At 46.5% G+C, this 12,419-nt stretch overlaps 1 protein-coding gene across 3 annotated transcripts in view; it reads right to left on the bottom strand.

Moving 5' to 3' along the window:
- Positions 1-12,419, bottom strand: part of LOC106574449 (cytoplasmic protein NCK2) — a 62,661-nt gene that overhangs the window by 11,771 nt on the left and 38,471 nt on the right. For all 3 annotated transcript variants that reach the window (XM_014150346.3, XM_014150347.3, XM_014150348.3), the window contains exon 2: positions 8,637-8,878. In XM_014150346.3, the coding sequence (XP_014005821.1) occupies positions 8,637-8,862 (226 nt within the window). In that variant the 5' untranslated portion in view covers positions 8,863-8,878. The remainder of the gene's footprint in view (positions 1-8,636; positions 8,879-12,419) is intronic.

The raw sequence follows: 12,419 nt of genomic DNA, 5'->3' as shown, positions 1-12,419 counted from the left end.
TGTCGGTCTCTCCCCCACTCCTGTCTCTATCTCTCCTCTCACCCTGTCGGTCTCTCCCCCACTCCTGTCTCTCTATGTCTCCTCTCACCCTGTCTGTCTGTCTCGCTCCCCCTCCCTCTCTCTCCTCCCACCCTGTCGGTCTCTCCCCCACTCCTGTCTCTCTCTCTCTCCTCTCACCCTGTCGGTCTCTCCCCCACTCCTGTCTCTCTCTCTCTCTCCTCTCACCCTGTCGGTCTCTCCCCCACTCCTGTCTCTATGTCTCCTCTCACCCTGTCGGTCTCTCCCCCACTCCTGTCTCTATCTCTCCTCTCACCCTGTCGGTCTCTCCCCCACTCCTGTCTCTCTCTCTCTCCTCTCACCCTGTCGGTCTCTCCCCCACTCCTGTCTCTCTCTCTCTCTCCTCTCACCCTGTCGGTCTCTCCCCCACTCCTGTCTCTATGTCTCCTCTCACCCTGTCGGTCTCTCCCCCACTCCTGTCTCTATCTCTCCTCTCACCCTGTCGGTCTCTCCCCCACTCCTGTCTCTCTCTCTCCTCTCACCCTGTCGGTCTCTCCCCCACTCCTGTCTCTATCTCTCTCCTCTCACCCTGTCGGTCTCTCCCCCACTCCTGTCTCTATGTCTCCTCTCACCCTGTCGGTCTCTCCCCCACTCCTGTCTCTATGTCTCCTCTCACCCTGTCGGTCTCTCCCCCACTCCTGTCTCTATCTCTCCTCTCACCCTGTCGGTCTCTCCCCCACTCCTGTCTCTATGTCTCCTCTCACCCTGTCGGTCTCTCCCCCACTCCTGTCTCTATCTCTCTCCTCTCACCCTGTCTGTCTGTCTCGCTCCCCCTCCCTCTCTCTCCTCCCACCCTGTCGGTCTCTCCCCCACTCCTGTCTCTCTCTCTCTCCTCTCACCCTGTCGGTCTCTCCCCCACTCCTGTCTCTCTCTCTCTCTCCTCTCACCCTGTCGGTCTCTCCCCCACTCCTGTCTCTCTCTCTCTCCTCTCACCCTGTCGGTCTCTCCCCCACTCCTGTCTCTCTCTCTCTCCTCTCACCCTGTCGGTCTCTCCCCCACTCCTGTCTCTGTCTCCTCTCACCCTGTCGGTCTCTCCCCCACTCCTGTCTCTATGTCTCCTCTCACCCTGTCGGTCTCTCCCCCACTCCTGTCTCTATCTCTCTCCTCTCACCCTGTCGGTCTCTCCCCCACTCCTGTCTCTATCTCTCCTCCCACCCTGTCTCTCTCCCCCTCCCTCCTCTCACCCTGTCGGTCTCTCCCCCACTCCTCTCTCTCCTGATGAGACACTTCACTTAAGGTGTGGTATGAGACTAATGAATCACTTGCCAACAACTTTTGCTTTATTCAATTTTCATAAAGCTGATTTTCTTCTCCATGCCTCGGACTGAAATTAAATTCCAGCACAGGGAGGATATACTGTAAACAGATACCTAGTCTACCTATATCTACCCTACAATCACTGATGAATATCAGAGTAAGATGATTATCTGAGGTTTGCCGGGAACTCATTTTCTCTTAATTCATTTTTTTCCCTTCTGCATGATGGCTGGGAAAGCTGTGTGGGTGCACTTAGAGGAAGAGAGGGATGGAGGAAGATGGAGAGAGGAGGATCGTGCGGTAGGATGGAGCGAGTAGAGAAGGAGAGTGCTCGTCTCCCAGACAACACTAGTCGTTTAACTCTACACCCCTCTACGGCTCCGTCACTTGTCAAATCAAGCCTTAGCCATTCTTGTCTGAGCAGCAATTTCTCTGTCTGTTCTACTATCCTCCGATCGCCCATCACAGACTCAATTCCCTTGACAACTCTCTTCAATCAGATAGGAAGAAACTTCAGCAGTATCAGCATCTGGCTCGGAGTAAAGCAGAGCACCACTTTTTGTCAAACGCATTTCACAAGTTCCGGACAAGTACAACGTAGTTTGATCTATATATTAGGACTGCAACACGATCAGCTTGACAAATTTTAAAACGCTAACATTTAGTACTGACCGGCAACGCTCTGGTTAACTACAAGACACATCGTCTACCCTAGCTGAGCAGCATACTACATTTGGGCCCCTGAAGTTGTAAGCAAAGACAACGTGACCATATACATCGCATGGAATCAAATCAATCCGTAACAATGTCCAACTGCCAGCCCTGAATGGTTGAACACCGGATTGACAGAGCCAGTGGCCAACTGGCCTATAGCTTTTACAGTGGCCTGAACACAACCCTCATTTACACTGACATTGTGACAGAGAACATGTCAAATCAAATGAGGCTAGCCCACCAGAATGAGGTCTGCAGAGTGCCAAGACTCAAAGAATGTAGCTAATCAAGAGGAAAGGCCTTTAACCACCTTGTTTACAGAATCACTGATAAGCAAGAGTCATTAAATGTAAATGTGAAATTAACAAAAAAATATCTTCATCAAACAACACAATTCATCTACTTGACTGCCTTAGGTCAACCAATTTTAATTAGCCACATCTTCGAACAAACATTATTTATTTGTCATTGTGAACTGGGTGGTTTAAGCCCTGGATGCTGATTGGCTGACAGCCGGCGAATATCAGAATAATACAACGGGTATGAAAATACGTTTCTTTTTACTGTTCTAATTACGTTGGTAACCAGTTTAAAAAGTAGCAATAAGGCACCTCCGGGGTTTGTGGTATATGGCCAAAATACTACGGCTAAGGACTGCATCCAGGCACTCTGCGTTGCGTCGTGCTTAAGAACAGCCCTTAGCCATGGTATGTTGGCCACATACAGTTGAAGTCAGATGTTTACATACACCTTAGCCAAATATATTTCAACTTAGTTTTTCACAATTCCTAACATTTAATCCTAGTAATAATTCCATGTCTTAGGTCAGTTAGGATCACCACTTTATTTTAAGAATGTTAAATGTCAGAATAATAGTAGAGAGAACAATTTAATTCAGCTTTTTATTTCTTTCATCGCATTCCCAGTGGGTCAGAAGTTTACATACACTCAATTAGTATTTGGTAGCATTGCCTTAAAATTGTTTAACATGGGTCAAACGTTTCAGGATAGCCTTCCACAAGTTTCCCACAATAAGTTGGGTGAATTTTGGCCCATTGCTCCTGACAAAGCTGGTGTAACTGAGTCAGGTTTGTAGGCCTCCTTGCTCGCACACGCTTTTTCAGTTCTGCCCACAAATTTTCTATAGGATTGACGTCAGGGCTTTGTGATACCCACTCCAATATCTTGACTTGGTTGTCCTTAAGCCATTTTGCCACAAATGTGGAAGTATGCTTGGGGTCATTGTCCATTTGGAAGACCCATTTGCGACCAAGCTTTAACTTCCTGACTGATGTCTTGAGATGTTGCTTCAATATATCCACATCATTTTCCATCTTCATGATGCCATCTATTTTGTGAAGTCCCTCCAGTCCCTCCTGCAGCAAAGCTTCTAAAGCCATGACATCATTTTCTGGAATTTTCCAAGCTGTTTAAAGGCACAGTCAACTTAGTGTATGTAAACTTCTGACAGACTGGAATTGTGATACTGTGAATTATAAGTGAAATAATCTGTCTGTAAACAATTGTTGGAAAGATTACTTGTGTCATGCACAAAGTAGATGTCCTAACTGACTTGCAAAAACTATAGTTTGTTAACAAGAAATGTGTGGAGTGGTTGAAAAACGAGTTTTAATGACTCCAACCTAAATGTATGTAAACTTCCGACTTCAACTGTACCACACCCCCTCGGTCCTTATTGGTTAATTACCCAACTCGTGTTTGTTTAATGTCATGATTATTCAATAGCCCATAAAGAAACGTTAAGGTAGATTATAGTTTTAGTTGTTTTGAAAAAGGTTCCTGTTGGCAAGACTGTCTGTCTCCCAAATGGCACCCTATTCACTATATAGTGCACTACTTTTGACCTGAGCGCTGGTAAAAATAAAAAATAAAACGTAGCGCACTATATAGGGATCAGGGTGCCATTCTGAGGCATTCTGAGTGTGCCATTCTGAAGCACCCAATGTGAACTGTTCATTTAAGATGAACGGAGGACATTGAGTTGAGTTTCATCCTAGCTGGGTTGGCACCAGGTCATTCTCTGTGGGAAGGTGAACGGAGCCAACGTTTCCACAGGCAGAGCATTATACTGACTGGCACCCAATGGAGAGCTAAGAACACACTGGAAGCCTATCAGTAGCCGCAGCTCCAAACAGAAACGGAGGTCATTTGAATCGCTACAAAGGGCTGCAGTTGTGTTGGTAATTATAACACCTCAGTGGTTAGAGATGATTATGTACTGCACAAACCTGATTACTTAGGATAGAACACACACACACACACACACACACTTTATGACTAAATAAACATAGAAAATAAGTAGACCTACACTAGATATGATTCAAATCAACTGGTGACTGACTAAAGCAAATATTGCATCGCTTAGGTGATTCCACTGAAAACATGAAAGCATAACACCTGCCTTGGAGAAGGCAAACATGTCACTGGTTGAAGTAACCCTGGTAATAACCAATCAGAAAACAGATGGAGGTCCAGCCATACACATACAGGGGTTGTCCTTGGAGGAAGCCAAGGTTGTAGCAGGTTGTCTGGAGATGATTGGTTATTGTTCTGACATTTCTACTGATCCCCATTGGGGATGCAAACAATTCAATACAACAAGAACATAGCAGTTAGCAAGTTCACGTGTGGGTGTGTGGGTGTGTTCAAGGCGTGTGGGGTGGGTGGGGGGGTGAGTGAGTGAGTGAGTGAGTGAGTGAGTGAGTGAGTGAGTGAGTGAGTGAGTGAGTGAGTGAGTGAGTGAGTGAGTGAGTGAGTGAGTGAGTGAGTGAGTGAGTGAGTGAGTGAGTGAGTGAGTGAGTGAGTGAGTGAGTGAGTGAGTGAGTGAGTAGCCAAAAAGCTCTTGGTCTCACTACAGGCCTGACAACAGAGAACAAAGAGAGCTGTAGTGGGTATAGAGTGCCCCCTTTAAACAGTGTCTCCAGGTTTATATGAATTGATCAATAGCTGGATAGGTAGGGAAGAGTATGTGTCACCGTTAGCATCAGAAAACACCCTCAGGTTACTCACTATTTATACAACGGGTGGGGTCTAATCCCGGACGCCGATTGGTTAAAACCGCATTCCAGCCAGTGTTTATTCCACAAGTTACCACCGGCTAAAGCTATGACGTGGAAATGCCCATTTACTCTGTTCCATCTCACTGTGCAATCCACTGTCTCATCAGCCCAGCCAGACAATTTATACATTTGATCTCCACTATAAAAAGCATCTAGACATTATCTCCCATTTCTTTTAGACTAGCAATTGGTTTTCAATAGCGGAGATGTGTATAAAACTTGTGGTCTGTCTCTCTGACATTTGCAACATTATTTCAATATTGACATTTGATCTGCAGCTGTCCCATAGTAATGAACGTGTCGGGGTCGGGACGAGACAGACAGGCAGCATTTCTCAGCCAGTCGAAATCCTGAATCAGCATCATTTTTATGGACATATACAAAGAAATGTCAACAGAAAACAGGCCAAACAAAATGTAATGCAGATAGTTTGCAGTCTTTTCAGCTTCAGTTTGAAGTGATTGTGTTAGCTGTGTTGTTGGCTAGCTCCTCTGAACAACAGTGTCCTGACGAGAGAGCACATTTTCTATGTCAGGCGAAATGGTGCATCATTAGCTCATTGTTATGAATGTATCGAAATCCATGTCACTAGAAAACAGCTTAAACAAATGAAAATGCAGCCACTTTGCTGTTATTCTGGCTTTTTGACATGACTAAGTTAACCGTAGTTGGCTAGCTAGCAAGCAGGGGATAAGAACGTTGCCAGCCAGTATGACAATGGAACATTTAGAACGAACGACTGAGTCCCGTCCATAGATACAGAACAAAAAGACTTAACGACTGAGTCCCGTCCATAGATACAGAACAAAAAGACTTAACGACTGAGTCCCGTCCATAGATACAGAACAAAAAGACTTAACGACTGGGTCCCGTCCATAGATACAGAACAAAAAGACTTAATGACTGGGTCCCGTCCATAGATACAGAACAAAAAGACTTAACGACTGAGTCCCGTCTCTGTCAACCGAACCGATATAACGAACGACCTGCCGGCTTGGGTGGCAACCCCTAGATTTCTGTGAACAAATTAATCCAAATAAAGTTCATGAAAATATGTCAATCATTATTTGAATATGTTGGTAACCTGTTAAAAAGTGATAATGCCCTCGAAGCCAGTGTTTGGAGGATATATTGGCACGGTTTCCTGGCCCGAGACGATGTTTCACAACACCTGTGCCAATATATCCTCCAAACCCCGGCATCGAGGGCATTAACACTTAAACAGATATAGCATAAGCCTAAATAGTCTAATGCAGACCAGAGTCACATTCAGGAAGCAAATGTGTTGAACGTTGCACATAGAAATATCATGAATGGAGCCAACAAGATCTCTTATTCTGTCAGAGGTCTGTTCTACATGACATATTTCCACCTGAACGCTCCACGGCGACGCTGTTGGGAGTTGGATAGAGAACACAGTAAGTAGGTTATCCTCGTGATGAGACATAAAGGAGAGATCTGTGTAACCTCTGAAGTTTGTTATAGCCAATCCGCAGAGCAGAGCAGAGCAGAATGGCGCGCTGCCAGAGAGCAGCTTTAATTGATAGACACAACCTGTGTTCGCCTCTATCCTGCCAGAGGGATCCACACGGCAGGTCACTGCAAGTTGGTTACAAATGCATTCCACTGACACAGAGCAAACGGTGGATTGTTGAAGCGTGACGCAACCTTGGGGACATGCAACGAAGACCGACATCCTTTGACTGAAAAGGCATGGACATAAGCCAATGAAGACCATAAGTGTTTTAACATCCAAAACCCATCAGGGAGGAACAGCAGTGAACTATGTTTCCTGAGAGAGAGAGAGGAACGAAATCCAGCCATATTAAAAGACATCCCATAAACTAAAAATGGTTGGCTCTGGTTGCATCCGGTGTTACCAACAGCTGTCATAGCTTGGTTTTACAGTTCTTAACACTTAATACCATTCCCCTCCACTCAAAACCAGATTCATTTAACCCCCATTTTACCACACGTGCCCTTGAGGTTGCCATAGCAAACAGTAGGTGACCCAGTCAGACTGTCATGACGGAGGTCAGATATTGACCTGTCAGCTGTGGGCCAGAACAGCCGTCAAATGATCGATTATTTCCTAAACAGCACAACATGTGCCACATGTCCACGGTGAGCTATCCACTCTCTGCCTGCCTAGGGCTACAATCTATCTTCTCAATTTATCCTCACTAAACATTATGTAGATTATTCATCTGCGATGGATGATAGGGGAGATTAGAGATGTGAAAAATGTTTCCTGAAGTTCCAAAGCTCATTAATACACACACACACACACACACACACACACACACACACACACACACACACACACACACACACACACACACACACACACACACACACACACACACACACACACACACACACACACACACACACACACACCGAGAGAGCAAAAGTGAGAGCGAGAGTACAGATGAGTGTACAGCTAGCTGCATCAGATAAAGGAGTATTCAGGGACAGTAAATGCCATGGGCCATGGCCTGTTTCTCCTGACAGAGAGAGATTTACTACCAACTATACTCCCTGTCTCGCTCTCTCTTTCTCCCCCCCCCCTTACACATTCTAATTCTCTCCATCTCTCGGCCTTCAGCATAGGATGCATGGCTGATCAGAGACCCGGCGCTGGGAGCAGACGAGCAGCAGGTTGTTAATTGCATTGTCTGTCAAGACCTCTGACAACTAGGCAAAGCACTGGGAGAAATCCTCTTGGCTAGTTATCCTATTCTTTCAGTTCCAAGTCTCATCTATCTTGTGCATTTCTGATGCATGCGCCTTTCACTGATAACACTGAATGGCAAGCTTCCATCTCATCACAACTTCATTTCCTATTGCCCAGCATCACTCTTGAGTGTCGACCATTTAAATCTAAAATTGCATCACCTTGCCCTTTCGCTCCATTGGAAATGATCTCCAATTCTCTGTGAGTACGAACATCTTAGTATCTACCAACAGAGATTCATTCATTAGCCTAATAAGTGTGAGAGCTCTACCCGATCATTCCACAGTGAGAATTACCGGAGATCAGCTAATCCCAGCCGTTGTCCATCCAAGAAAATCTTTGTTCCTTGCACTTCATATTAAATTAGTTCTTACCTCCTCTGACCTGGGAAAAAGCTGCTTCAATACCGACATTTCTCCTGATCGATCACACCAGCTTTCCCTTGCCTGATAATGAATTGCTTAAGGGACGCCTCACAAAACACAACTCTTCTGTACTAAACATACTGTTTACAAATCACCAGCCTTGAGAAAACATTTCTAACAGGATAGTGTAAGTGTGTGAAGTAGTCAAGCATTTAATACACGGAGGTGAGACGCCTCTGGAGGCCCCCCTAGAAAACAGCAGAGAGAAGAAACCACGCACACACACACACACACACACACACACACACACACACAACTTAGAGATAGTGTGTGCCACACCGCCTCTGTGCGCCCCTAGAAAACAGCAGAGATGCCCTGTCCTACGCACACCCTCGTCCACCCACCTACACACTTAACCCAACTCACCGAGTGTGTCTTTGATGTTTTTCACCAGCGAGGCCTTCTTCAAGCTGTTCTTCCTCTCCACGTAGTTAGAGGGGACGTAGCCGGTCCGGTTGGAGGCGTTCCTCACCCTCCACCACGTCTTACTGTCATCCAGGAGCCACAGACGCTCGTTTTTCCGGATGTCCAGTTCCTGTTCCTGCTGAGCCGAGTAGTCCCACTTGGCTATAACTATCACCTCCTCCGTCATCTTTCATGGGGCCCCTCTGGAACAGAGAGACACACAGAGAGACACAGAGAGAGAGACAGAGAGACATACTGTTAGGTCAGGGTGGGGTTAACAGTAGGGCTGTGACGATGCCCTTTATCACCATATTCTTTACATGGGAAAAAAAATGAAAAAACACAAAATAAACTCTTTGGTCCTTTAATATCCTACTGTACATAAAATATTGTGTGCTATAGGTTGGAAAATAAATGCGACTCTGGATGATCACATAACGTTTGTTTACAACATTAGCTCCGTTTTCCTAAAGAAAGTAAATCTGCTTTGTGTTTTGTGTTTCAGACATAAAGAAGTGGATGGCTGCAAACGTTCTACTTTTAAACTCGGACAAAACAGAGATGCTAGTTCTAGGTCCCAAGAAACAAAGAGATCTTCTGTTGAATTTGACAATTAATCTGGATGGTTGTACAGTCGTCTCAAATAAAACTGTGAAGGACCTCGGCGTTACTCTGGACCCTGATCTCTCTTTTGAAGAACATATCAAGACTGTTTCAAGGACAGCTTTTTTCCATCTACGTAACATTGCAAAAATCAGAAACTTTCTGTCCAAAAATGACGCAGAAAAATTAATCCATGCTTTTGTTACTTCTAGGCTGGACAACTGCAATGCTCTACTTTCCGGCTACCCGGATAAAGCACTAAATAAACTTCAGTTAGTGCTAAATACGGCTGCTAGAATCCTGACTAGAACCCAAAAATTTGATCATATTACTCCAGTGCTAGCCTCCCTACACTGGCTTCCTGTTAAGGCAAGGGCTGATTTCAAGGTTTTACTGCTAACCTACAAAGCATTACATGGGCTTGCTCCTACCTATCTTTCCGATTTGGTCCTGCCGTACATACCTACACGTACGCTACGGTCACAAGACGCAGGCCTCCTAATTGTCCCTAGAATTTCTAAGCAAACGGCTGGAGGTAGGGCTTTCTCCTATAGAGCTCCATTTTTATGGAATGGTCTGCCTACCAATGTGAGAGACGCAGACTCAGTCTCAACCTTTAAGTCTTTACTGAAGACTTATCTCTTCAGTAGGTCCTATGATTAAGTATAGTCTGGCCCAGGAGTGTGAAGGTGAACGGAAAGGCTGGAGCAACGAACCGCCCTTGCTGTCTCTGCCTTGCCGGTTCCCCTCTTTCCACTGGGATTCTCTGCCTCTAACCCTTTTACAGGGGCTTAGTCACTGTCTTACTGGTGTTCTTCCATGCCGTCCATGGGAGGGGTGCGTCACTTGAGTGGGTTGAGTCACTGACGTGGTCTTCCTGTCTGGGTTGGCGCCCCCCCTTGGGTTGTGCCATGGCGGAGATCGCTGTGGGCTATACTCGGCCTTGTCTTAGGACGGTAAGTTGGTGGTTGGAGACATCCCTCTAGTGGTGTGGGGGCTGTGCTTTGGCAAAGTGGGTGGGGTTATATCCTGCCTGTTTGGCCCTGTCCGGGGGTATCATCGGATGGGGCCACAGTGTCTTCTGATCCCTCCGGTCTCAGCCTCCAGTATTTATGCTGCAGTAGTTTATGTGTCGGGGGGCTAGTGTCAGTCTGTTACATCTGGAGTATTTCTCTTGTCTTATCCGGTGTCCTGTGTGAATTTAAATATGCTCTCTCTAATTCTCTCTTTCTGTCTTTCTCTCGGAGGACCTGAGCCCTAGGACCATGCCTCAGGACTACCTGGTATGATGACTCCTTGCTGTCCCCAGTCCACCTGGCCGTGCTGCTGCTCCAGTTTCAACTGTTCTGCCTGCGGCTATGGAACCCTGACCTGTTCACCGGACGTGCTTTTTGCACCCTCGACAACTACTATGATTATTATTATTTGACCATGCTGGTCATTTATGAACATTTTAACATCTTGACCATGTTCTGTTATAATATCCACCCTGCACAGCCAGAAGAGGACTGGCCACCCCTCATAGCCTGGTTCCTCTCTAGGTTTCTTCCTAGGTTTTTGGCCTTTCTAAGGAGTTTTTCCTAGGGAGTTTTTCCTAGCCACCGTGCTTCTTTCACATGCTTTGCTTGCTGTTTGGGGTTTTAGGCTGGGTTTCTGTACAGCACTTTGAGATATCAGCTGATGTACGAAGGGCTATATAAAAATAAATTTGATTTGATTTGATTTTGTTTCCTTGCCACGATCCTAAGGAATCGTCCCTGCCCTAGTTAACAAGGCATTTAACACGCAAAAACGCACACACAGATGAACACCAGCAATACACACACATGAATAAAATGACAAGGTGAGCCGTTTCCGTGCAACCCTCGAAAAAAACACACACACACACACACTCTGAAGCCAATCTCAGAGGGATGGTGCCATCCACCACTATGGTCTGTGTGGGTCTAAGACTGACAGGGTGCAGGCCTGGACTTGGCACTCGCGTGTCTGTCACACAGCTGTTGTTGTAAGACATCTGGCAGAGCGGAGCCTCTCTGCCCTGTAATCCAGGCAGGCTGAGAATTACCGTGTGTGTGTGTGTGTGTGTGTGTGTGTGTGTGTGTGTGTGTGTGTGTGTGTGTGTGTGTCCTTCCCAACTTGTAGACTAAGCTGGGAGTTCACGCTTTGCTTCCAAACCACACAAGAGCCTCTCCCTTTTACCAGCTTCTCTTATTATTCTTAAATGTGCTGAATTATTCAGCGACACACTGAGCAGAGCACTGTTCTATGTTAAATGCATCTATACACATGCACGGCTTAGAGAGAGAGCGAGAGAGGAGAAAGAGTTAGGGCAGCCAGCACCTGCAGTCCTAATAAGGAATATATCAAACTGATCCAGGAGATATCTAGTGCTGCTGCACACTGAGGGTAAACAACACAAAGACTGGTGTCTATTCATGGAGAGAGAGAGGGGAGAGAGCGAGATGGAGGGAGGGAGGGATGGGAGAGAGAAAGATGGAGGGAGGGATGGGAGAAGAAAAAAAACGAGAGTGAGATATCAAGATGGAGACATTAGGGACATGGGGGGGGAGTAAAAGAGACGAGAGGGGGAGTAGAAAAGGAGACAGAGAGAGATGGAAAGAGAAAGAGAGAAAGCCAGAGAGAGAGAGAGAGAGAGAGAGAGAGAGAGAGAGAGAGAGAGAGAGAGAGAGAGAGAGACAACATGGAGTGATCTCTTGCTGGATGGTGTCTCCAGCCAGACTGTGTGTCAGAGAGATATTGCAGTGACAGGCCGTTTTTCCTTCCAGGGCCAGTCAGAGGTGCGCTCCCCCATCGCCCTGACGCCCTCCACAGGGATGAGGCTGTGAGTCCCCAGCCCTCTCACCCATCACCCTTCAGCGGGACGGCCTTGACAAGTCAGGGAGGGAGGCTGGGGGGGGGGGGGGGGGGGGGCTGGGTTCCAGGCGCCAAGCAAAAACGATAACGCACACACTTCAGAGCTGTCAGACTAACCACTGGCCACTTCTCCGCCAGACTGAGAGCGCCTTATTCACAGTTCTTTTCAACTCAGAGGGCCAGTTTTCCAGACCCAGATCAAACTCTCTGAATAAAAAGCATGCTCGCCTCGATTGAAAGTGCTCTTTAGTCTAAGGGTCCAGG

The sequence above is a fragment of the Salmo salar genome, chromosome 16 (genome assembly GCF_965601325.2).
Source record: "Salmo salar chromosome 16, fSalSal1, whole genome shotgun sequence".
Lineage (NCBI taxonomy): Eukaryota > Metazoa > Chordata > Actinopteri > Salmoniformes > Salmonidae > Salmo > Salmo salar.
The sequence above is the reverse complement of the archived record's forward strand: the minus strand, read 5'-3'. Positions and strand labels throughout refer to the sequence as shown.